The 25,365-nt window shown below is 46.5% G+C and overlaps 1 protein-coding gene and 2 long non-coding RNA genes across 6 annotated transcripts; 2 read left to right on the forward strand and 1 right to left on the reverse strand.

The window, feature by feature from the left end:
• The first annotated feature begins 1,338 nt into the window (after nt 1-1,338).
• Nucleotides 1,339-5,471, forward strand: LOC124088973 (uncharacterized). Its single transcript, XR_009226169.1, has 3 exons — nt 1,339-1,838; nt 2,102-3,312; nt 5,291-5,471. It is a non-coding gene; the product is annotated as an uncharacterized LOC124088973 (long non-coding RNA).
• Nucleotides 4,376-12,274, reverse strand: LOC124088962 (uncharacterized). The gene is made up of 3 exons (XR_006850536.2): nt 11,970-12,274; nt 9,897-10,000; nt 4,376-5,676 (listed from the first exon to the last, which is right to left on the reverse strand). It is a non-coding gene; the product is annotated as an uncharacterized LOC124088962 (long non-coding RNA).
• A 2,410-nt stretch (nt 12,275-14,684) lies between these two features.
• On the forward strand, nt 14,685-25,100 carry Aen (apoptosis enhancing nuclease). Of its 4 annotated transcripts, none has more exons than XM_046437019.1 (4): nt 14,685-14,788; nt 18,224-18,830; nt 22,353-22,553; nt 23,107-25,100. In XM_046437019.1, exons 2-4 carry the CDS (start codon nt 18,288-18,290, stop codon nt 23,341-23,343), a joined length of 981 nt encoding a protein of 326 aa, XP_046292975.1. In that variant the 5' UTR covers nt 14,685-14,788; nt 18,224-18,287; the 3' UTR covers nt 23,344-25,100. The 4 variants fall into 4 exon arrangements, with proteins under 4 accessions (XP_046292975.1, XP_046292985.1, XP_046292965.1 ...); XM_046437029.2 differs by lacking the exon at nt 14,685-14,788 and adding an exon at nt 14,801-14,915; XM_046437009.2 differs by lacking the exon at nt 14,685-14,788 and adding an exon at nt 14,812-14,977.
• The last annotated feature ends 265 nt before the right edge of the window (nt 25,101-25,365 follow it).

Raw genomic sequence — 25,365 nt, forward strand, 5'->3', positions numbered from 1 at the left:
CTTTCCCTAAATTAAAAAAAATGTAAAGAATGTTATTTCTGGAAGCTCTGAGTTTAATTTCCAGCATCACAAAAAATAATAATGAATATAATAATTACTATTATTATCATTATTATTTCTCTGTGACCAAATATCTGAGTGATGAATGAAAAATATGATCTTTAAATGTTTCCGAATACCTGCATATTTTGAAGTAGAAAAAAATTAAAACAAAACCCCTGTGGTACTAGCAGGAAATGTCCTACTGCCTGTGTTGTCAGGATGTAAGCAGCACAGATGTGAATGTTAGTTCAGGGCTAGACCTGTTGGGCATCCGCCAATAGTGAATGGAGAATGACACCTGAGCCAAGCCATGACAGCCCCTGTTGACCAGCGTGGGGAGACTTACACAGAAAACTAAGAAGTAACATCAATGAAGTAAGTAAGTAAGTGAGGTGGGAACAATTTTTTCCCCTACTCATACAATTTTATTTCCTCTTGGGAATGTACGCTCTCAAAACCCGGCCTCTTTACTATAGGAAAAAATAGAAAAGGTAAATGACGAATAGCATTGGTGACATTGATAAAAAATGGAGAAGGGGGGGTCCTATGCAGGTCTCGATCCCAGTCCTTCCTACCCAGGGTCAGGGCTTCTCCACAGCAGGCAGAAACACCAGCGCCAGATTGCAGAGATTTGGAAAACTCATATTTCTGTGTGTTATCTTCCAATCAATTTTTAAAATCTTGTAGGAGATTGGTAAATACTTCCGTGTCTCATTTGGTTTGTTGCCCACCAGTTTTTGACCTCCAAATGCATTCTAGATCGGTGGATGTTCTCCACCGCCCCCCTCCCCCGTAGTGTTGGCCGTTTTCTGAAATACCAGGGGGTTCTGTGTGGACGCCCAGGGACAGTGTGGGTGGAAAGTGTATGAGAAGCGGAGCTTTCGCATCCTTGAGTTCAGGGAGAACACCTCTGTATGAGATCAGGTGAACCAGATCCAGCCTGCTAAGGTCTGGTGGAAGGAGGATAGAAATGTCCCTGAGGAAATGAAGGATTCTGCATGGTAGCCCTCTGGGAGTCTAATCTTTCCCAAGGACGAGATTGAGAGGTGGACCCCGGACTGGTGAGGGCCTCGCTGGATTCGCAACTAAGTCCGACGGGACTCCAGCCGAGCGCCATATCAGCCGGAGAGAAAAATAGGCTGCTGGCAGCTGGTTGCTGGCGCGCGCGGACCCCCAGGAGCTGTTACCATGGCCACAAGGGACTTTTGATGTGAAGAGTTGTGACACCCCCGCCCCTCCGCTCGCCTTCGGGATGACGTCATGAACGTCCGTGTCCCTGACAGGCCACCTGTGGGTTGGTTTCGGCTTTAAAGCAGCTGTTCTCCCCTAGCCCCCGCAGCCACGTCCACTGCGTCTACACCGGGAGATCGTGCCGAAATTCCAGACCTGCCTCCCACTCTAGCAGCGCGGCCACTCCTAGGATAAGACAGACCGCCCGAGAGAGGCAAGTATTCAAGGGGTGTTTCACAAGATAGCTTGTCAAACCCCATCCCTTTCTCCGCGCCCCTGCTCTGCAGCTTGCTTGGTAGCTTTCTGGGGAGCAGCAATGGGCCGGCAGCAGGGTGGTGAGGGGACTTTCTTCCAGAAAAAAAGTGGAGAGCAAGCCATCTTTCTCCCGGGCTGTAGCAATCTGTGCCAGGTAAAATTTCAGCTAAAGATCCTGTCCAGCCCCTTCCCCAGATTAAGGGCTACGAATTGGAGGAGCGGCTAGCTGGAGCCGAGACTCGCTAATCCGAACCTGGGCTGCCCGGGAGGCTGGGGGTTGGGGTGGACCGCGGAGTTTGGCATCGCTGACGGTAAGGTGCACGCCACCAAACTGAAGGGGAGGGAAGGAGGCTCTGGAGCCTGGCAGCAGAGCGCCCCAACCTGGTGCTTGCCAATTCGAGTTGTGGGGACATCTAGTTCTCCTATCCACCCGGGGGTGAAGCCGCTTTGCTGTTTGTCTTGCTCTGTGGGAGTGAGAGAAGCGGCCCCACAAGCCTCGGGAATATACGCCCTCGAAACCCAGCCACTCCAAGCCCTCGGTCGCCGCTGCGCTCCTGTACTCCTTGTTTCTTAGATTCCAGGTGCAGCAGACCTGTTGCGTGAAGAAAAGCGGCCAGATTCGGCGTTCCACAAGATCTGTGCACCGAGAGTTCCGGGACTGTGCTTGCAAACACTCTGAAAGCTCAGAACCGACGAGGGAGGGGTGTACGTGGATGTGGAAAGTGCTGGAAAACAAATAGGTAATCATCTCGGTGCGAAGGGCCCTTCTTTCCACCCTTTGCGACTGCAGCAAATGATCCCATTAACATGGGAAGGGAAATGAAGCGCAGGGAATCGCTCCCAGGGGAGCCCCATCTGCTTAAAAAAAAAAAAAATCAAAACCGCAACTAGTTCAGATAGGTTCTCATCCCGCTTTTCCACCCGTCGGGTTCCTGCCTGAGGTCTGAATCTGACTGTTGAAAATCCCTGTAACCCCTCTCCAGCGAATCCAATATTCCAGTTTCAGCATCAGAAACTGGATAGCGCCTAATTCCCGGATAGCCTGGGAGGTGTTGGCACTTGACCTCGACCTCCCAGCTACTCGCTACAATCTCTCAGACACAACCCAGAGGAGGCCAGGAGGTGAGATAGGGCTTGCAGAGGAAGGAAGGACTCGTCTTCCTCATTTCTCCAGGAGTTTGTGTTGGTTTCCAGGAGATCATTCCATGTCCCTTTCGCTACAACCAGAGGAAAAATTTAGCGCCAAGTGCAGGCAGTGTGGGGGAAGAAAAGGCGCGCCTGCACGCGGTGAGCACAGGAGCAAGCGAGACAGTTTATTGGGAGCTCCAGGCATTGGTGTTCTATGAAAACTCGCCGCATCTGAGTTCTTTGCCTCTCTCTCTCCCTCTCCCTCCCCACAATCTCCGTACCCCTTGCTGGGAGTGAATGGAGGAAAAAGCGTGGAATAGAGAAGATATTGAAGCTGAGGTAAGATGCACATTTTATATGGGCGCCAACCTTTGGGTATAGATTAAATTTGCCCAAAATGAACATCAAGTTTCTTTCTTTCTTTCTTTCTTTCTTTCTTTCTTTCTTTCTTTTTTAATCCAATGGAGCTCCAAATGCCCTCTGTACGAGGATCAGAGATGATTGTTTTCCCAGGGATGAAAAAAGCCGCAGAAGGGAAAAAGCTGTCACAAAAGGGCTAACGAAGGTGGGGGAGGAGAAGAGCGGACCCGACGCCCGCACTAGCGTGGTTACCAGGCAACCAACTGCAAGCCCCTGCCTCCAGTTGCCTTGGTTACAGTGAGTGGAGGGGCTTTGGCCACTGATTATTCATAAGCACCTTGATTCTTTAAAATGTCTCCTGGGAATCCCTGCCTTCCCCTAGCTGAGTGAAAGTCATCACTGCTCCCACATAATCCACTCCCCCTCCGCCCCCACCGCACACAAGGCCGGGCCAGGGAAATCCTGGAGGGTGAATTTTTTCCGTTTAATTCAAGGCGCCAGGCAAATACCCTTGCAATCCTTCCCACCCCACCCCACCCCACCCACGTTTCACAGAAGTAATTGTAGCCTTCCCTGTAGTTTCTTTGGGATTCGCAGTTTGGTTCTCAGCACCCCCTGCCCAATTTCTTTCTTTATACTGTAGAAGCTGATTCCTCCCTATCCCCCATAGGCTTGTTCTTCATGGGTTAAACAAGAGGGAAACAGGCATATTGTCCAAGGCGGTCTACTGCAGAGAGATTTTCTCCTTGGTTTGTCAGTCATCTCCTGCAAACACCTCTTTGCAAGGGAAGGGACCTGGATTTTGAATCGCCTCTTCCCACAGACCTCAAAGAAAGCACAGGGAGGTAGAAACACTTTCCTCTTAACAAGCAGTCCCTAGCATTACTTGCACTTTGTTCAAGATTCTCTTTTCTTTTTCCCCAGCCTTGGCTTCATAACTAGCAAACACAGCACTTAGAGCTTCTAATCCTCCCATTTTTTACCTTTCCCTTGATTGACAAATATTGACTCCACTTTTGACTTGTCAATCTCACCTGCCTGTGTTCATGTGTAACATCTGGGTGGAAAACCATTTTACCCATAATTTCACTAAAGCAATCATAGCAATCTCAGAATGATTTAAGAATAAACCATTAGTAGGTTACTAAGAATGACCTATGTTCTATGCATTATTTCATCTAGAATTCTTCTCATTAAAGAGCTGATAGCTTTCTATTTCTAAAACAAAACCTTGTTTTAAATTGAATTATCACTTAATAATGCAGGGAAGGAGAAGATCTCCATGTTTCAGATAGTGACCATTATCTCTTTGTCTGTAATGCCCTTCATCAGCAAATAAACATTCTTCCTTTTCTCTTCTTCATCCATTGCTAATATAATTTTTAAAAATTTCTATATTTTCAATGGAAGTTTAAGGCCAAAAAATGCCCTAAGTGGACAGGTTAGATATAGTTGTGGGGCGTTTACATTAAAATGCCTTTCTCTTACATGTTACTATAGAAACTTCCTTTTACACCAGACCAGACAGCTGGTCTGCTTTTTGTACTTTTTTCCCCAAAGAAGTGCTTTTCTTTATTAATTCTTTGGCACAGCCTATCATTGATCACATCAGTAATGTCCCATAGCAACAGTAGTTTTTTTTAAAATTAGTATTCCCTTTCTTTTCATTTCTTTATGGACAAAGGGTTTACTTCCTTTCAAGAAGATAACTGAGATTTTATTGGCCAGAAAGGAAGAACAATTCTCTTATTGGCTGTTGTGTATTGCCTTGTTAACCAATAAGAGGATGCCATTTATCCTTTTCTGAGTAGCTGAGTGAACAGGGTACCCAGAATGATTGAATCTGCCTTAGTTCTATTCAGAAGCAAAGGACAGAACTGAGTTCTGGGACCCAAGATCTGGGATTTACCTGGGTTAGTTCAGATTGTGTTTGACTTGCAAAGATGAACCTTTCTACCTAGCTACTTGTACATACTTGCATAATACATTGCTCCGTGGCTTTTTAAAATTTTATTTTATGGTACATCATGATCATCTTTCCAAGTCAGAGCAGGTTATCGGTATCAGCATATAGGGACCCAGGGATTTTTGTGACTTCCCCTAGAAGTGCAGAATTGGTCCTCAGAATTAGCCAGGGGTGAGGACAAACAGAAGAGGGAAGAACAGCATTAACTATGACAAACAGGTATCCCAACTTTTAGATTCACTCCACTCCGCTTCAGTGTCCCATGGTTATTTTACCTTTTCTTTTTCTTTCCACTTTCATTCTTTGCAGCTGTCCTTTTTGGCCTGAATTTTCACTGACAAGTAGAAAAGCTGGATAGATGGAGATGACAGCCTTCTAATTCAGTATAAAAGCAGAGCAGCCACTTCCCAGGAAGGCTTTGACAGGTAAGTACTGGTGATCTCTGGAACTAAAGCTCATCCCAGTCCCTTGTAGCATTGGAGTTGGACAGGTCTGTTTGTTTATTAATTTTCCTTCTCCCTGCACCAAGTGCACTATTTAGGGGGATAGGCACTTGTTCCCTCTTCTCTAAGAGAAAGGGGAGTCACAGTTCCTTCCAGGGCAAACTCTCTGATAACAGCCTTGAAGAAGTCTCGATGTGAGTACGCATGCAGTCTTGTTTGGCAGTCTTGTTTTGGTAGCTGCGAGAGGAGATGCTAGGAGCAAACAGATGCCTGATTATGATGTTGCTATCAGGAGCCACCTCCTAAAGGAGTCCACCTGAGTTCAGCGGGACCGGGAGCTTCAGTGTTGGATTATCAACTTTTCAAGATTAGGGGCTATATCTTGTCACCTTTGATTCCCTAGAGCTTAGTCATGTTTAAACTAGAGGTTCAACACATGTATGAACTAGACCAATTAGTATTAGGACAAGTCCTTTAACCTCCTCTTTATGAAAATGACAGCTCTAGCCCCGGGCCCACCCTTTTCTCTGCCTCCCCCTCCAAATCAAAAGCTTCATATTCCCTAGTCCTCTTCACAAAAGATAAATGAAGGTTCAGTTAATTGTTACCATGGTTACGTGGAGTGGCCACACTGAGGATCCCTATCACCCATTAATGTCATGAAGCAAAAGAGAGGAGGGGTTGGGGAATCGTTGTCATGGAGGAAACCATGGAAACACGCGTTGCTAAGGGGACAGCTCTAAATTCAGAGGAAGGAAACTAGAAGTGGGTAGTGGGACTTGGTGGGCTCAAGGGCAGGTCACTGTTTCAAGGTACATTTCTCTGAGATGATCGCAGTATTATCTTTTCTTTCCAATATTTAGATTTTTCCTCAACCCAGGTTAAAGACTTTTAGAAATTTTAGAAAACCAGTGCTATCATCAACTCAAGTCCATCTTCAATGGCTTTGTATATAAAAAGCCAAGGAAAATGGATTTATTCTTTTCACATCACAGAATCCTACTCTGTCTGAACTTTGCCTCTTTGCCAACTATTTCATACATCAAGGGCCAGGCTGTGTGCTAAGCAGGGGGAGCTTAGAACAGGGAAGTCACCTGCTGATGACTTTCAAGCCAGGGTTGTTCTTGTGGACAGGCGGCCCGTAAGGTGGTATCCAGAGAGCTTCAGAGACTCTCTCCAAATCCCCTTTGTGAGACTGTTTAGCTTATTACCACCTGAAGTTCATCTGCAAGCTTCCTAAAGGACTAGGGGACTAACCTCTCCTAATAGTACCTTACACCCTAGTTAGACTTGCTCTCTAGTCCTAGGCTTGAGTCTGTTTGTGAAATAACACAGCAAGGTTGATGTACTAGCTCTCTCTCAACAGTGTTGAGGAAACACAGCTTATTATTTTTTATTTTAAGAGAAATTTGACAATATATTCCTTGCTGTCCCATGATGGATTAAATGGGGAAGGGGTGAGACTTGGCTCCCTGAAGCTTAAAAGGTCTTATCCTTCTAGGGAGGGATACTTTTCCCATATACAAACTTTTTTTTTTTTTGGTGATACTATATATTGAACGTACAGGCACTTTAACACTGAGCTACACCCCTAGCCCTTTTTATTTTTAAGATAGGGTCTCACTAAATTGCCCAGGCTGGCCTGGAATTTCCAATACTCCTGCCTTAGCCTCCCAAGTCACCTGGATCACAGGCACCCGCCAGCGTGCCAGGTGCGAAAGAACTTCCTGGCGTTTTCTCAGACCCACACAAGACTGTGCCCAGTTTCTGGCTGATGGCTGGAAGGGGCTGGCCTCGGAGCTGGTGCTGCTAACATTCTCCACATCATCCCTCCCCAGACCTTCAATTTCTCCATCTCCAGGAAAGCCCTTCCCCACTCTGGATGGGAAAAATCAACCGAAGGGTGGAGGGGTGGACTCAAGAGGAAGAGCTCGCAATTAAGAAGCTAAAGAATTAAAAGCACCAATAGGGAAGGGTAATTATCCCTCAGCTGCTGCAGAAATGCAATTAGGGCCATGCTCTCTGGGCTGCCAGGATATTGTGGCTTTTGCTAATTAAGGAGCGGATGTGCCCTGCCAGTGCAATTAGAGGCTGGCCCAGGCGGGGAGGGCCTCGCCACTCCTCCATCAGTGTCACACTGCGGGAGAAATGAACCAGGGGACTCAGCCTATGCCTTCAAGGAGGGGATGCCTGGGCTGGGGTTCCAGCCTCCCGATACCCACAATCATTTCCCTCTTCCTCCCATTTCTGCCCTGCATTCCCAGGGCACCACAGTGAGACTTAACCCCCGGGAGGATTTTCACCTTGAATTAAGTAAACCTGAAGGAGTGGGAGGTGGGACCTGTGGTGGGGGCCACCATTATCTGGAGTTTTCTTTTTTCCCCCCTTTTCTGGAACAGTAAAGTGCCTTATGATTCATGAAGGTAGAGAAAATGAGATACCTGTCTGCTTCCCTCTAAAGATAAGATTTTCCCATTATTACAGGAAATATGCTTATTATAGAAAATAGAATACCCCAGTATAAAAAAGAAAAAAAATAGTAAGAAAATTTCTCCCTGTCTTGTGCAGAAACAAGGGAGGAGCAATGAGAAGAGATGAACTTGGTAATGGGAGAAGGGGCAAATGCTGGCCGTCCTTGCAGGAGTGTCCATTGGGCTAGCCCACCCCCACCCCTGGTGGGTCCAAGACTGGGAGTGGGGTGGCTGCCAAGGCTAAGGACCGGTTAGCCCCATCTGGAAGACTAGTGATTTTGTTGTTGTTTAACCTCTCAACAACAAGTCCCAGTCTACCGCATGGTGCTGGCCCCAGCAGCAGGGTGCAGGGCATGGGCGGGGCCCCCTTTCTGACTGTCCTTCCACAGGTTCCTTCCTGTGCCTTCTATGTCTCCTAGAAACCACCACAGGAAACCACTTGGCATGCCCCTGTGCCCAGGCAGACTCCTCGGGAAACAAGGATGGTCTATAGTATGTGAGGGGAGGGGACGGAGTCTGTCCTCACAGTGCCCTGGCTGCTTCTGCATCCCAACTACAGGGCAAGGAGAAAGAATCCCCCTTAATTATTCACCCATTAACACAACAAACATGTAAGAGTCCCCACCATGGGACTCACAGGCCAGGTGGATTCTGGCCTGAGAGAGCCACAGCGAGTGCTGGCACAAAGGGGCACGTGCTCATGATGCGGAGGTGTCCAGATGCTGAGTGCCCAGGCAAGGTGGACAACACACCTGGTTCTGGTCCACATGGAGCTGGTCAGACCTGCCCAGTCCTCTTGTGAAGCCAGAGGGCCATGGACTTGTGTGCAAGGAATTTCTTTGCCCCAGAATCTGCTTCTGTCCTGACGCTCAGAGGTGTCACGAAGACGAAAAACTAGGATGGGGAAACCCAGTGCCTTGACTGTGGCAAAAGTGATCAGAGTAACCATTTCCCAGCCTTTTCTTTTCTCATTTTCTTTTCCTCCTCCCCCTCCTCTTCTTTTTTTTTAAATTGCTACTAGGGATTGAACCCAGGGGTGCTTAACCACTGAGCCACATCCCAGCCCTTTTTACTTATTTATTTTTTGGTTGCTGAGGCTGGCTTTGAACTTGTGATCCTCCTGTCTTAGCCTTTTGAGCCACTAGGAACCTTTCTTGATGTCTGTGCTTGGAAACCACCTTGCCCCTCTGCAGGCACCAAACCCAATACTGAGACGCTAGGTGGAGATACATTTCTCAAGCAATAAACTCAAAGGCCCTCCCTCTTCCTTTCCAGTCTATTCCTACCCTCCTCTTCTACCCATGCAGCAGAGAACTTACAAACTTAAATTGGGTTGGGAATTGTGCATTTTTAGGGAAGGCTAAAAAATGCAACCATTAACTGAGCTCACACAGCGTCTCTGCTTGCTAGCTGTATGACCTTTGGAAAGGTACTTAACTTCTCTGAACCTTCACTTCCACCCAGAGGCTCCCGCTGTTGTTGCCTCCGCTGTTCCTCCAAACAAGCTCTCTTCGGTCCCATTTCCTGCCTCTTGCATTTCTCTTTATTTCTAACTCTGCCTGAAACCTGTGGGCAGCCAGTCCTATTAGAAATTTCATTCACACTTAAGAAGTCTGCAAATTGGTGTCACTCAGCAGGTGTCTGTCCTTCACAGGGGGAAAGGGGTCTGATGGACAAGATGGGCAGAGCTAGGGAACAGAGTGGAATCTCTTCCAGGCACCCCTCGGTATCCAGGGCTGGTGTGGAAAGGAAGGGGAAGAAATCCTTCTTTGCTAACACATCTGGGGAGGGAAGTGGAGTACACTCCTAATTTGAGAGATGGATAAGACAGTCCCTGTTAAGTCAAACACACCCCAGTTTCAATTTTGACTACTGCTTAACAGCTGTGTGATTTTAAGCCAATCACTTAACATCCCTGAGCCTTGAATTCTTCAACTGTAAAATGAACTAGATCACTTTGCTAGGCATTATGACAATTAGGCAAATGAGGTGTCATAATACATGAAGGTATACAAGGTCTCCATATTTCGGTCTCTTCGGCCTCCTCTTTTATATTGTTCCTGGTTGTCTTCTTTACCATCCTTGGGTACCACAGGTCTCCTTTCCTGAAATAGGAACAGATGGAAACTACCATCTCACTACTAGTCTCCCTTCTTATGTAGGAGTTTTATCCATTTCAGTGTTGATGCTTCCCTTCCTCAAATCAGCATCTTGTCCATTTCAAGGTGTTCAATATACAATGAAAGAAGGAAGGGAGGCCAAATCCCTTCCCATCTTAAAAACACAGAAATCAAGGACTAGAGAGGTCACGACTTGCCTCTCAGTCATTCAGCAAAGTAACTTTCTAGGAATCCCAGAACACAAAAGGGTCGGGGGACGCCAGGGTCAGGGCAGGAGTTTCTAGCCTTAACCGCAGCGATGCGGCAGCCTGGTCCTTTACTGCAGCTATCAGGTTTCCCGGATAAGCATGGACGTGACGCCCTCTGCTGGATTCTCTAGGTAACTTCTTTAGTCGCAGTTCTGTCAGCAATGCAACAGAACGGACCAGCTTTGAAAATTTCCCTGTTTGGGCTGGGGATGTGGCTCAAGTGGTAGCACGCTCGCCTGGCATGCGTGCGGCCTGGGTTCGATCCTCAGCACCACATACAAACAAAGATGTTGTGTCCGCAGAAAACTAAAAAAAAAAAAAATAAATAAATATTAAAAAAAAAAAAAAAAAATGGGGCTGGGGATGTGGCTCAAGCAGTAGCGCGCTCGCCTGGCATGCGTGAGGCCCAGGTTCGATCCTCAGCACCACATACAAACAAAGATGTTGTGTCCGCCGAGAACTAAAAAATAAATATTAAAAGATTCTCTCTCTCTCTCTCTCTCTCTCTCTCTCTCTCTCTCTCTCTCTCTCTCTCTCTCTCTCTCTCCCCCACTCTTTAAAAAAAAAAGAAAAAAAAAAAAAAAAAAGAAAATTTCCCTGTTCAGGCTCCACCCCAAACTGATTAAATCAGAACCTTGGGGTGTGACCCGAGCTCCAGTAATTTTTAAAGTTCCTCATGTTCAGTTGAGACTGAGGACCACTGATTGAAGGAGTAATTTTTATATGTGGAGAAACTAGCATAGAAATTTCCCTGGGTTGAATCTGTCCGATTTCCATTAAAAAATTAACAATTCGAGATTCACCTGGGTCTAAGAATCTTGAGACTTTTCAAGAGTTGAGTGTATAAAAGTGGCACAATTGTTTTGTTGACAGTTTATGTCCAAAATCTGGCCACTGTTGGGTCAAGAGAGCTAAGAGAGGGGAAATTGCTTGGATAAAATGAGTGATTTACATTTAGCTCCCAGAGTTTAGTCAGCTTCATACCCTGTAACACAAAGGATCTTTTTCTTTCTTTTTGGGTGGGGAAGATATTAAGGATTAAACTCAGAGGTGCTCTACCACTGAGCCACATCCACAGCCCTTCTTATTTTTTGAGATAGGGTCTCTCTAAGTTGCCCAGGCTGGCCTCAAGAACTTGCAATCTTCCTGCCCCAGCCTCCTGAGTCACTGGCATTACAGGTGTGTGCCACCATGCCTGGCTAACACAATGATCTTAAACACAGCCCTGCATCAGGATCAGCTGTTAGATTGATCAAAGACAGATTGCTAGGCCCCACCTCCTGATTTTCCAACAAATTCCCATGTCAAGCCTATGCTGTTGGTTTAGGACCACACTTAGAAAACTGTTGCTCTAAAAAACCAGACCACTAGGTATATGTATGAAGACAAGAATGGTGTGACTCTACTTTCTGTACAACCAGAGAAATGAAAAATTGTGCTCTGTTTGTATACTATGAATCAAAATGCATTCTGCTGTCATGGATAACAAATTAGAATAAATGAATAATTTTTTAAAAAGAAAATTTAAAAATCAAAAACAAACAAAAAAGCCCCCAGACCAGATCAACAACTAATTTCAGGTCTGCATTTGGTTCAGCACCATGGGGATCCCCACAGTGCCCAGAATATTCTCACAATAGGTATACATAGCAGCAAGAATAGCAGTTCATGCATAATGTTTTATAAGTAAACAAATCAAGTCTTACCTCTCAAGTGCTTCCAGATTGTAAGGTCCCTAGAGAAGTGGAAGGAAGGGATATTTCCAGTACAGGAGTGGGCAGTCGAGATCAGTGGTTTTCCTAAGGAAGCAGGACTAGGAGCACTGCCATCCACAGTCAAGATAACATCCTTATTGAACACCTGGGGCTTCAAACTTTTTGCTTGATAATATTATTATCATAACTGAGTAGTTATGAAGGTGTCATTATTATTATTATTATTATTTGAGGCACTGGGAATTGAACCCAGGAACCATATTCCCAGTCCTATTTTATTTTGAGAAAGGATCTAAGTTGCCCAGGCTGGTCTTGAACTTGCACTCCTCCTATTTTCTGAGTGGCTGGGATCATAGGCATGTGCCACCACACCCAGTTAAATATTGACTTCTTAAGAAATACATCAAAGGAATGCAACCACCTCTAAATTAGGTAGTGATTTGATACCGTTGGGGTAAACACTAGTCAGTGCCAAGAAGGTTTGTTGTTTCTGAAGGTGAACTAAGAAGGACCTCCAAGAATGTGTTGTGAGGGGCAAGAAGGAAGGAAGCTGACCATTTCCCTCATCTCCAGTCTTTAGGTAGGGATCGAAGCAGAATGATCTTGGTTGTGAAACAGAGTCACACACTCATAAAACATACGAAGAAACCCATGCGTGCAGTAGGCATTCAATCTCTCTTGTAGATATATTCTCCTGCTTGTATGTGCAGCCCTCCATTGTATCCAGGCCTGCTACTTCCAAAGAGTACATAAGTAATAAAATGTCCAGAAGTTCTTTCTTTGTGATCAAAAATCATACATTGGGGCCTTTGCAGCCCTGGTTTTGCACATATACTAACATTATCCTTTTTTAAAGTATATGAAATAACTGTTCTTACTGACAATGTTAATTTTACTCAAAGCACCTGTGCTCCTCAAAAACAGCAATGGTTAAGAAACCCACCCCTCACCCTTTTGTGTTAGCAATGAATTACTACAAAGAAACACCCTTCTCCAACTAAGATAAAACTCATGGATTCCCCACTGTGGCCTCTGATGATGCTGAGCACATTTCAAGTCCTATTTTATTTTGAAACAGGATCTAAGTTGCCCAGGCTGGTCTTGAACTTGCACTCCTCCTATTTTCTGAGTGCCTGGGATCCCATTCTTGACTTCATCAGTGATCTCATGAACTGCTTGGCCCACTGAATAACTGAAACAATATGGATGACTAAACTTTAATTAAGCTTTTGACTCTCTCCCTTTCCCATGTTCCCCCAATTTTGGCCCTCTCTCAGTCTAAACCACTAAACAATCCCTCCTTAACAGCCTCCTAAGAATAGTATGGTCCCCAAATAAAACATTCTCCTGTCTACTATCCCATCATGTCACTTCTATTCATCCCATTTCTAGCTTTTGTTTACACTTCCCTAAAAAAAAGAAATGCTTTTTGTCTTATCCTTGGGAACATGGAGAGATCATGGCCAGAGTGCTCAGCTCACCATTCCCCATTCCATTCCCAAAATAATACTTTCAAATAAATCTGGATTTGTTTCTGACTTGACATTAGATGCAACATGCTTTTTTTTCTCCTTGAATTTACATTCGACTTCTGTTATGAAGTTTAATCCAACCATAATATATTTTCATGCTTGGCAATATTTTATGATGCATCCACTCATTTCTCCCACAAAATGATGTCAATAAATTTAAATTTGCTAACTGAAAAAAACTTTGTAAACATAAGGTTCGATGTTCATTTTTTTCCCTTCCAGATTGAGATGTATTGCAATTATTAGTGGTAGACAAGATCAAAATAAACATACAGCATTTCATTGTATGAGAGAATCTTCAAATTTCCACAATCACCCCAATTCTGTCACATGAATGTTTGAAAAGCCATCCTTTTGTAAAAGAAATTTACATTTATCAATATTAGTAAACAAGATATTCAGACAGAGGCATTCCTATGGGATATTCCACTTTCTACCTAGGAGGGATGTTTCCACAGGAAGACTGGGGCAAGGGAAGGGGTAGGGGTTAAGCAGGAACTGGTGGCTCTAACCAGTTTTTCTGCATAACAGGAAAACAGTTGCTTGCTGTGCACAACTTTCCTCCCCCGAAACTTTCATACCACCTTCCTTCCCCCTGGAGCACAAACCCTCATCCATAGGAGCGCCACATAGGGTTCAGTCATCTTGTATTTTCAGGCTTCCCTGTCTCAAGCAAAAAATACGATCTGTAGGTTCTTCCTGTTGTACCTATTTTCAGTTTATTCCACACGTATACTTACTGAAGCTACAGAAGGAAAAGAGTAAATTTAAGTCTTCCCTACACGAGTGAAATTACAAAAGAATAAATGAAAAAGTAGTGCACAGGAAGTAAATGGAGCTCATCGGTGTACTTTTATGATCTCACTCAATCTCCGTAATTCTGGAGGAGGCAGTGACTGCTGCTCTCATTCTGCAGATATGGGTGTACACTGTAATTTACTCGGCCTTGGGTGGAACGAACTGGCTCACAGAAACACCATCTCCACTCTAGCAGCAAGGTGGGTTGGAACCCGGAGCTGATGCACGCTCTGCCGAGTTCTCTTTAAAACTGCCCTCCCACCCGGCGGCTCGGACACGCCCTCTCCGCGAGCTCCCGCCCTTCGACTCCGAACACCTACCGCATCTGGGCAGGCTCAGCCAATCAGAAGAGGTCTTAGGCGGGCGCTGCTTCCAGTGAGCCAATGGGCGGGCAGCCGTAGCCGGGCTTGCCCGGGCTTGCGGGAGCTGCCAGCTGCCTGGGCGCCACGTGCTCGCCGGAAGAGACGTCCGCGGTTTCAGGTGAGCACTAGGACCCTGGTCAGCGTTGCCGGTTCGGGCGGGCTGGCGCGGCGTGTCCAGGGCCGCTGGCGGTCGCGGTGGGGTAGGGGCGCCTAGCCTCCGCCGACCACACGCTTCGGGCGGGCAGGTACGGGGGCCGGGCCTGGGTACCGCCTCCCTCATCCCGACTCGGCCTGGACGCGGCGGCCAGTAAGTGCCTAACGCCCGAGCCCTTCCCGGTATGGCCGGGCCTCCCTCGCGTCTTGCCGCGGAGAACGCCCAGCGGACGGCGAGGTCGTGTGGTGTTTCTTTCGCCTTGTTTTTCTTGATCCCGAGAAGTTTGTAGTAAAGCGGGGAACCTTAGTGAGCCAGTATTTCTCATATTTGGCGATTTGGGGAATCATAGCTTGGGGGTGGGGTCAGGCGGTTTTAAAAAACAGATTCTCGGTCCCAGGTCGCCAAAGGGCAGTTCAGACTGGGTGGGAATAGGCCTGAGAATCGGCAGCGTAACAAACCTCATGTTTCGAGTAATTAACTGTCTTTCCGAAGCCTTAACCTAGTAAGAAGCCCTGGGTTTGCCCGAGGTCATGTAGTCCTAGACCCAAGGCAGGGTCTAGGACTGCTCGCTCCTTCCTGATCTGCCCGCTGATGATTCTGACTCTGTGGTTCCTATGGGGCCTGTACTAAGAGGACTCTGCGCTGAGGCCCTTCCCTTAGACTTGGGACTCCTAATCCGAGGGCCACGTGTCTGAGCTGACATCAGAGCCCTGGATCCAGGCTGGAAAACGAATTTGTATTTGTCTTTGCTGAAGGATTGTGCCATTTGAGCGAAACTTATCCCCAGCTATAAACATCTGGGGTCCCAAGATGTGCCCATGATGATTGTTGGTTGTGACATGTCATCAAGACCAGGATATATGGAAAAGGACTGTTGTTTTCTCTTGGAACAAGGCCATAGAGACCTTTTCTTAGGGAATCGAATTTTGACTTCTTTAAAACCTTGCCAGCAGGATCAAGAAAGCTACTCTAACCACGGTCTCAGCTCCTGACCCACAGAGCTTTCAACCCCAAGTAGAGGAGGGGAAAGCTCCTCACTTCCACCCAGAAGTCAATTACTGGTGTAGGTCTCATTGGGCCAGGTTTTCTTGCATTGCCAGGCTAAGGCAAATTGAGGTTCTGAATTCTAAGGTGTGTTTTGTCAGTATGAGGGAGTTGCTTACAGTTAAAAGCCTTTTTTTAAAAGGAGAGCGCTTCTTGTGGAAGCCATGAACAGCTGAGGATAGATGAGTCAGGATGGGGTCATCAAGCCTCGCCCTGGCTTAGGTGCCAGGAATCCTCATGCAAATGCAGGCATCAGCAAACTTGGCACTTCACTTCCTGCCCCCTTCCCATTTCTTTAAACCTTTGCTCTTAATCAAATCCAGGCTTTTTTTCCTGTAAGGCAGGTGTATTTCTTTCACCCTCTCCCTAAAACCCTCAGTGTTTCCCCATCAATTTTTTATTAAGCCCAAACTTGTACTCACTCTCCAGGAACAGTTTTCTTGCCATCCCCACTCACTTTTCTCCTGGCTGTCTACCTCCTGGCTTTTTAGTTGTTGCACTGAACCCTTTGCCCTCCCTCAGTGGGTGTGCTTTTGGCTCTGGGCTTTGTGCCTGTGATTTCTCTTTCTGAATGTCCTTTTATTCCTGAGTTCCCTGGATGACTTGTCTAAAACACTGCAGAGTGTCCCCTCCACTGCCAGGCATTCCCTACTCCAGGTCTTCTGCTTGTTTTGTGCTTGCCTAAGCTACCAGGTACCCTTCCTTTTCAACCATCACTCCCATCCTGAGCATGCCCTTATAACTTTTGAACTCTCTGTATCCCTACCAAGCCACGAATTCCCTAGAGGTGATTGTGTCCTAGGGAACTTAGTCACCTCCAGCTTTCTAGTCCCCACAGTCTGGCTAATAGTAGGCCCAGCTTGAGTTTCCTTCAAGGAAGCTTCTGAAGATGGTGGCCTATAACAATCCAGGTTTTAGGCTGACTTGTTAGAGAAGGGACAGAGACAAACAGAGCTCTGTCCCTACCTTCAGAGAGCCCTGAGTTAGACCATGTAACTTACTGAGGAGTAAAATAATTTCCCCATGCAGCCAGCACAGGGCACAGGGTGAATTTTTTTGCTCCTCAACTAGACAGTTAATGCTGTGGGTCAGGGATACTGAGCAACATTTCAGTAACTTTTCTAGGTGCCTCTGGGGCTCTTTCATTCTCTTAACCAGCAGAAAACAGCCTGGGGACACCAGCCTGGGGTAGGGATGCTTTGTGGAAGGGCCACCAAAGTTGGAGGCAGAAGATAAAGTGGTAAAATGGAGTAGCGCACTCAGCTACCACCATTTATGCTTTACACTCCAGTGGCATCAAGTGGCTGGTGGGTCCCTCAACCTCACCTGTGGGCTACTCCATTGTCAAGCCTTTGCCCTCCACTTAATCCTCTCCCTTCTACTTGGAGGGTTACTACTGTTCATCACATAGATATAACCTCTTCCAGGAAGCCATCCATGAATCCTCCTTCTGCCTATTGTCTCAGCCTTCGTTCCAGTGCCTCTAATCCAGCCCTTAACACACTGTCTACTTCATTTCCCTTGCTCTGGTGAGACTAGATTCCTCAGAGTCTAGGACCATCTTTATAACACTGCCCAGCACCTGGCACCATTGGGACCCGGAAAGTCTTAGTGTGACATGTGGGATAACGGCTTCTGGGTAATGCAGCAGCTGGGTGTAAAATGGTCAGAGGGAGGCATAGGAAAGGCAGTGAGTACAGGCAGAGAAACTGACCTGAGAATATCTGGTTATCAACCATGGGCTAGAATCTTAGCTTCTCTGGGAAGAAGGAAGCAGATAGCTATTGAGCCCCTGCTGTATATATGCTATATACAGTTTTATAAAGATCCAGGTTAAATCCTGTTGTGCCTTGTTCACAGTATAATTGTCAGTGATCAAAAAGTTTCAGATTTTGGATTTTGCATTAGGGATGCTCAACTTGAATACTTTTTTTATGAATTTTATTTCCCTATAACTGGACCTCTAAAATTCTTGGGTAAAATAATATGGAGGTGAGCTGTGGCTTGAGGTTGAGAATATAGGTTTGGGATTCTCATTAGCCTGTATGTCTTTCTAAATTCCTTAGCCTTTATGCTTCAGGTTTTTTTTTTTTTTTTTTTCCTTATAAAACAAGGGTGATAATACTTTGCCCAGTCATTGGAGAGATGGAGCGAGTCCATGCAGTACTTAGAGCAGTGATTTGCACCTGGTATTTGTTTATGTAAGAGTACAGTTTTTAATAAAGTAGGTCCTGGACTTGATGAGGTGCCTTGAGCTCTCCACTCTAGGGCAGCCCAGCTATGCAGCACTGCAGGGTAGAGGAAGAACTGCGTGGTACACTCCTCACACACCTCCTCTGCTTATGTGTTCTCCAGGCTGCCACCCGGTTGAAAGATTGCTTCCCAGGCTTCCCTTGCCCTGAGTTCGGAGCTGACTGGCATGGTACCTGAGGAAGCCCCTGAGTCTGCTCAGTGCCCATGCCTGTCCCTTACCAACCCCAGTGCCAGGGATGTGGTTCGAAGAAGGCACAAGAGGAGGAGCCGACAGTACCAACGCTTCATGGCCCGAAAGGCCTTGCTACAGGAACAGGGACTGCTGACCATGCCACCGGAACAAGGCTCCTCCCTGCTGCCTGCCCCATTGGAGGTGCTGTCAGGCGCTGAAGCTGCTGGCAGTGGGAGGCAGCATCCCAGGGCTGAATTTGGCAGTGGTGGCCCATATAGCAAAAGGCTCACCTCCAGGGAAGCTTCAGGGCCCTTGCCCAGCAAGTGTGTAGCTATTGACTGTGAGATGGTGGGCACAGGACCCCGAGGGCGGGTGAGTGAGCTGGCCCGCTGCTCTGTGGTGAGTTACCATGGTGACGTCCTCTATGACAAGTACATTCGGCCTGAGATGCCCATCGTTGACTACCGCACTCGCTGGAGCGGCATCACTCGGCAGCACATGCGCAAGGCCATCCCCTTCCAGGTGGCCCAGAAAGAGGTGAGGACAGGGTTGGGGGTTTGTGGGTCTATGCAAAGTGTTGGGCAGAGCAGCCCTGACTTTGAGTTACCACCTTGCCTCTGGTTGTGAGAGACCTTGAAAAAATCACCTCACTTTTCCAAATAGTAGGTTCCTTTTCCATTGAATAGGGTAAGTGAAAAATTCTGACTCTGCCTCCAGAAAGGATTGGGGGTTGGTGTTTGTGGGAGGGCTGTGGGGATGGTGGCGACATAAGCAACTTCCATGTTGAATTTTGCTGTTATTTTTATTTGTTTATTTATTTGGTATTAGAGATTGAATCCAGAGGTGCTCTACCACTAAGCTATACTTCCAGCCCTTTTCTATTTTTTATTTCGAGACAGGTCTCTCTAAGTTGCCCAGGCTGGCCTCACCCTTGCTATCCTCTGGCCACAACCTCCCAAGTCACTAGAATTTTAGGTGTGCACCACTGTACCTTTCTTGAATTCTGTTATGAGAGTGCTATGTTCCTGTGTAAAATTATCAAGGCCCGCAGTTCTATTGCCTTAGGTGTTGCTATTCTGACATACTTCCTTATGTTAGTTTTTAAGTGCTTTGAACAAAATTGATTAGTTTTGGGACCACTCTAACAGGAATTATCCGATACCTTTGACCATAGGAAATAGCTAAAGCCTTATTAACAATCTAGATCCTTGCCACCTGGTTCCTCCATGAAGATTCTGATTTAGGATGTCTCAAATCTAGGGAGGGCTCCAATGTGCATTTCTACAAACAATCATACTAAGGAAACCTGTGTCGTAAAAATCATAGCATCTCTGGGGAAATGGTGTTGGTATACAATATTCAAAAGAACTGGTCAGCAATATCACAGAAATATAATAATCTAATAATAAATGATAACACAGTTTTGCACATGTTAAATGGTTAAGAAATGCATAATGCACCAATAAGTTGGGCACTTTATCTTGACAGAGACCTGAAGTTTGCTTATGGAAACAGGTGTCAGGAGGGTTGCTGTTTGGGTTATTTGTAAGTTGGTGTGTGGAAGAAGAGTTTTCTCAGAAAGTGCTACAAGAAAGTGAGGCTGGTGGCACACGTCCATAATCCCTGAAACTCTGGAGGCTGAGATAGTAGGATCAAAAGCTTAAAGCCAGCCTAGGCAACTTAGCAAGACTCTTTCTCATAAAAAGGGCAGGGGTGTAGCTCAGTGGTAGAGCACCCCTGGGTTCAGGCTGCAATACCATGCACATACACACAAAAAAACTGGTACACATAGAAATAGATGTGAAGAGATATGGGACATCACACAAGTGAACAAAGTTGCTGATAGCTATTTGAGGTTTGCATATATTGTGCCTTTATACTGATCCCAGTTCAGCTGGCTAGTTTTTCCTGCTTTTATTTAGTGTTTCTCAAGGATAAAATTATGCATAAGCCAAGGTGAAATTCACATTCTTAAGCTGTGCTCTATTACATCAGTAATATAATTGATATATTTGGTAGATAGATTGATCTAATATAAGAACAAATTTAGGCTGGGCAAGGTGGCACACACCTATAATCCCAGCAGCTTGGGAAGCTGGGGCAGGAGGATTTCGAATTCAAAGCCAGCCTCAGCAAAAGTGAGGCACTAAGCAACTCAGTGAGACCCTGTCTCTAAATAAAATACAAATAGGGCTGGGGATGTGGCTTGGTAGTCGAGTGCCCCTGAGTTCAATCCCTGGTATCTCCCCAAAAAGAATAAATTTGCATTTTTAAAACAAGCATTACAACTGCTATTTAATGATTCTGGGTTATTTGAATTAGGCAGGTTTGGAAGATATTGGTATACTTCATCTTTGTCTTCCTTTTCCATACATCTATGGCCTAAATGTTTCTTTGAAAAGATTATTATTTATCAATCAGGTGGAGCAGGAATAGAAGCAGTAGGAAGGTAGATTTATGGCCACGGGTGGTGGCACAAACCTGTAATCCCAGTGACTTGGGAGGCTAAGGAATGAGAATTCCAAATTTGAGCTAACTTAAGTAACTTTATGAGATCCTCAGCAACTTAGTGAGACCCTGTCTCAAAATAAATAAAAAGGGTTGGGGATGTAGCCAGCGTAAAACTCCTATGGGTTCAGTTCCTAGTACTTTAAAAATAAAAAAGGAAGGTAGACCTGTGATGAGCCTTCTAGCTCCTTGGTCCCTTCCATTTACTCAGAAGCAGAACCACTTTCTGTCCAGACTGAGCTAGCCTGGGGTGGGCTTGATCTCATTTTATGACTGGTGGTTGGGTGGAGGTTATGGTGTGAGACTAGTGTGGTAATGCACCCCACCATAAAGTCTTAAGTGTGTCTTACCCATCTGCCACGAGAGTAGTAAACCATGAATTGCCAGCAGAGTTAGACCTTGGGAGACAAGCAGCTGGTGATAAGGAGAGCCCAGGCCCATGACCCTGGACACAGCCTCCCTGGGTGTGAGGAGATTTTTGACCAGGGAGGAAAGAAGCACACTCTTCCCTTTGCAGGCAGCCAGAGCTGCAAAGAAAAGCAGGTGTAGAGGGTGAGAAGGAAGAGTTAGTGCACAGAGAGGCAAGGTGACAATATCCTGAAAAAAAGAACTATGTCCTTTAATACTCACAAGAGTTTCCATTTATGGTATGTCTGCTTGTGCAAGATACTGTTATGTTGAATTCACCCAAATAATGGTATTTTTGTTTTTGTTGTTGTTTTGGGTACCAGGGATTGAACTCGGGCACTTGACCACTGAGCCACAGCCCATGCCCTATTTTGTATTCTATTTAGAGACAGGGGTCTCACTGAATTGTTTAGTGCCTCACTTATTGCTGAGACTGGCTTTAAACATCATGATCCTCCTGCCTCAGCCTTCCAAGCTGCTGGGATTACAAGCATGTGCCACCACACCCTGCCAAATAACAGGTCTTTATTGATCAATAATTAATAATAAATAAATGGAATGCTTTCATCAAAGCATTATTAGTCAAGTCAGGTAGGGTCCCTGTACTCCTGGGAATTACAGGGAGAAAGAGGTGGTTAGATCATCTTGAGAGCTAAATATGTGATTAGAAAATGTGTCCCCTGAAGGAGAGAATAGTGGTAGTGGGAAATCATGGGAAGGCCTCCTGAGGACGGCATTGAAGCTGAGATTTGCAGCCTGAGAGAAGTTGGGGAGGAGCCAAGTGGGGTGAGAAGGCTGATGGTGAAGTCTTTAGGCGGAGAGCAAAGCCTGTGCCAGCAGTGAAGAGTTGCTTGTATTTGGAGACTAGAAGACTTGACCCCTCCATGACTCCCCATAATCCTGACAACCTGCTATTGGTAGTGTTCCCCTTGTACAGTGCAGAGAACTGAAGTGTACCACTAATTTACTCAGAAGAAGGGCCTCGTTTCAAACTTGGGGTAGCATGGTTGACTGTAGGGTGCATGGTCTCCCTCTTCTGTACTGCCTCCCTGCGGACCATGCACATGTTGTTGAGGGCTCTCCAGGGTATGTCTGCTACTAGTCTGACAATGGGGCCTTCATGCCTCCTCTCTCCATTTACAGATCCTTAAGCTCCTGAAGGGCAAGGTGGTAGTGGGCCACGCGCTGCACAATGACTTCCAGGCCCTCAAGTACGTCCACCCTCGGAGCCAGACTCGGGATACCACTTATGTCCCAAACCTGCTCAGTCAGCCTGACCTCCACACCCGAGCCAGAGTCTCTCTTAAGGACCTGGCCCTGCAGTTGCTGCATAAGAAGATCCAGGTGTGTGGTACAGGGGTGGTTGGAAGGGAGCAAGGCCCACTTGGCCTCCATGCCTGCTAGGCCACAGGGGTACCTTGCCATTCTTCCTTCTCTGGTCCAGGTCATGTTGCATGAAGCATGGGTCTCCCATTTACACAGGCTGTGCTCGTGTTTCTACAACCTTTCCCAGTGTCACTATGATAGCCACATTCTTCCAGATCTCTTCCAGGTCTGTCCCCTACCCAAGTCCTGGCTCTGTCCTTGTATCCCCATAGGTTGCTCTCTTTTCTCCTACTATCAGACATAGAACCTTTGATCAGGGGTCTGGTGACTCTTGCTCCCACTGTGCTTCATATTCATTATCCATCTGGTCTTATAGCACTTGAATCAGACTTTTTACCATGTCTTATATTCATGGAAGCTAGGTGGCCTGTGGTAGGCAGCTAAGGTTCCAACTCTTCTCTGAACACATTCTGGGGTATGTGTTCTTGGGCCCCTACAAAAAGCCCTGGGAGTGGGCATTGCTTCTCAGGCCTGTATCACCATGCATTGATGTAGTGGCTCTCATCCACAGGTGGGCCAGCATGGGCACTCATCCGTGGAAGATGCCACAACAGCCATGGAGCTGTACCGGCTGGTGGAGGCGCAGTGGGAACAGCAGGCGGCCAGTAGCTTCTGGGCCCATCCTGAGGACAGAGAGCCTGATAGCAGCACTGACATGGAGCAGTATATGGAGGACCAATACTGGCCTGATGACCTGGCCCAAGACACCACAGGAGGCACCGGGGGAGTACAGGACGGAAGGGAATGAGACAAAGGAGTGTGGTGGGTGGGAAGTAGGGTTCAGGGCAGCACTGGGCTGTCCATCCTGGACAGGACTGGCAGGATGCAGCCTACCAGTCCCAGGGTCACAGCAGCTAGGATCTTTGTCCTCTATACTCTCTGCCCACATAACAGCCCTCTGTCCCTGAGGGCTGTTGGTAGTTCTTTCTCCTGACTCCTGTGATTTTGCTGATGGCACTTTATAGATTCCATGGAAATGGCAGGTGGACTGTCACTGGCCTTCTCCATCTCCATGTGTCCTGGACCATGCTGTGCTAGCTACAGGGATAACATCTCCCTGGGGTGGGGGTGGGGTGGGGGGGATGGGGTTCAGTCCCTGGAGTTCCCTTAAGTTAATTTATGTGACAAAGTTTAGTTTTTGTTGCTGTCTCTTCCTCCACAGTCATGTTCAGATTCAGAATAAATATGTTCTGAAGTTAAAAGAATTAAGGCCTCTAAAGGGGACATTTCTTCTCATCTCTGAGTTGGAACCCTGGTTACAGCCATTGTAAGAAGTTTTATGTCCCATGGTGCCTGTCCCCTGCCTTCTAGGCTGCAGTAGAATAGGAGAGCCCACAGCCTCCCTTGGCCCCTTCACAAGCGTGATATCAGAATCACAGGTCACAGCTCACAAGGGAGAGCAGAGAAGCTTTGGATAAGAACTGGCATATTTATTTATTATCCCAAATCAGGAATTCTTTGCCCATCTAGCACTAGGCTCCTTTACACAAAGCCTGAGAAACAGTATGGTTTAATTTTGCCCCCACCCCCGACCCCCCTGAGGAGTTGTGTCTGCCCTTACATAGAGCAAGTGCCAGCCTTGGAAACAGTCTACATAGTTGCTGGGGCAGGTATGGCAGCTATACAGTGTCCCTGTACCTGGTGCCTTTCAGTTTTATAATTAACAGTTACACTGTGATTTGGGAGGGGGGTTAATTCCTATAAAAATGTTTTCTGAGGGGAAATTTTGGGTTACTAGGACAACCAAGGGCTCAGGTGACACAGACCTCCAAACTCCATCTTTATTGCCACTTACAGTCCCCATCTTTACTGCCACTTAGCTTTGAGACTTCAGACAAGCCTGTGACTTTACCCTTGAGCCTGTTTCCTCATCTGTAAAATGGGCAGAGTGATAAAGCCTACAGGTGGTTAGGAGGATTCATTGTTAGGTGCCTTGCACATGTCCTGAGTGAATGGGCTACTTACTGTTCATTCAGGACAATGCCCAGACACTGAGTCCTAGATGGAACAGTAGTGGCTCAGAGAGAGCTGTCTTTGCTTGCCTGTTCCAGCAGGTGGGGCCTGGGCCCATGCAGGCTGGGATGAGGGCAGGGCGTGGAGCTTCAGTATATCTTGTCTATGGCGACCAATTGCTGGCTTCTTGTCAGCATCCTATCACTATGTGCAGGAAGTGATGACAGAGCAAGGCAACACAGGGTCAGGGAGGGAGGGACACTACTGAAACCACACCACCCACTCGTCAGCCGAGGCTCCACTGCACAAACCCAGGTCAGAGACTGTGTGGTCACCAGCTCCTCCCTATCAGCAGAGGAGGAAGCTGGCCAGCCACCTCTAGGACTGACATCTGAATTCTTTGAAAACCTTGCTAAACACACAGCTAAGTAGCATTTTAAATTGGTTCGTGGATTGAAGGAAAATGGAGCTATTATAGTGGGGAAATGTATTGTTGAAAATTGTTTTGTTGTAGAACCATTTGTTCTAGAATAAAACACAATTAGAAAAGTGGGTGAAATGGTTCTTTCCATCAATTCTCAACCTAGGGTGGTTGGGGATTTGGGGTGGGCACTAGACTTTGCTGGGTGCTTTGGTCTCAAGGACATCTTTCAAGATGATGCACTGGAATGTAGCAGAAAATTTTTAGAGCTAAAGAACTTACAATTTTTAGGGGCTGGGGATGTGGCTCAAGCGGTAGCATGGTCGCCTGGCATGCGTGCAGCCCGGGTTCGATCCTCAGCACCACATACAAACAAAGATGTTGTGTCTGCCGAAA

The sequence above is a fragment of the Marmota monax genome, unplaced genomic scaffold (genome assembly GCF_021218885.2).
Source record: "Marmota monax isolate L192 unplaced genomic scaffold, Marmota_monax_Labrador192_F-V1.1 WCK01_AAM20220418_F8-fsc00005, whole genome shotgun sequence".
NCBI classification, from domain to species: Eukaryota; Metazoa; Chordata; class Mammalia; order Rodentia; family Sciuridae; genus Marmota; species Marmota monax.

Excerpts from the sequence above, each read along its gene's own strand:
- Aen (XM_046437019.1), top strand. The coding sequence starts at position 18,288 with ATGGTACCTGAGGAAGCCCCTGAGTCTGCTCAGTGCCCATGCCTGTCC. Across the intron at positions 18,831-22,352 it reads TCCAGGTGGCCCAGAAAGAG|ATCCTTAAGCTCCTGAAGGG; the intron begins GTGAGGACAGGG and ends CTCCATTTACAG. Across the intron at positions 22,554-23,106 it reads TGCTGCATAAGAAGATCCAG|GTGGGCCAGCATGGGCACTC; the intron begins GTGTGTGGTACA and ends TCTCATCCACAG.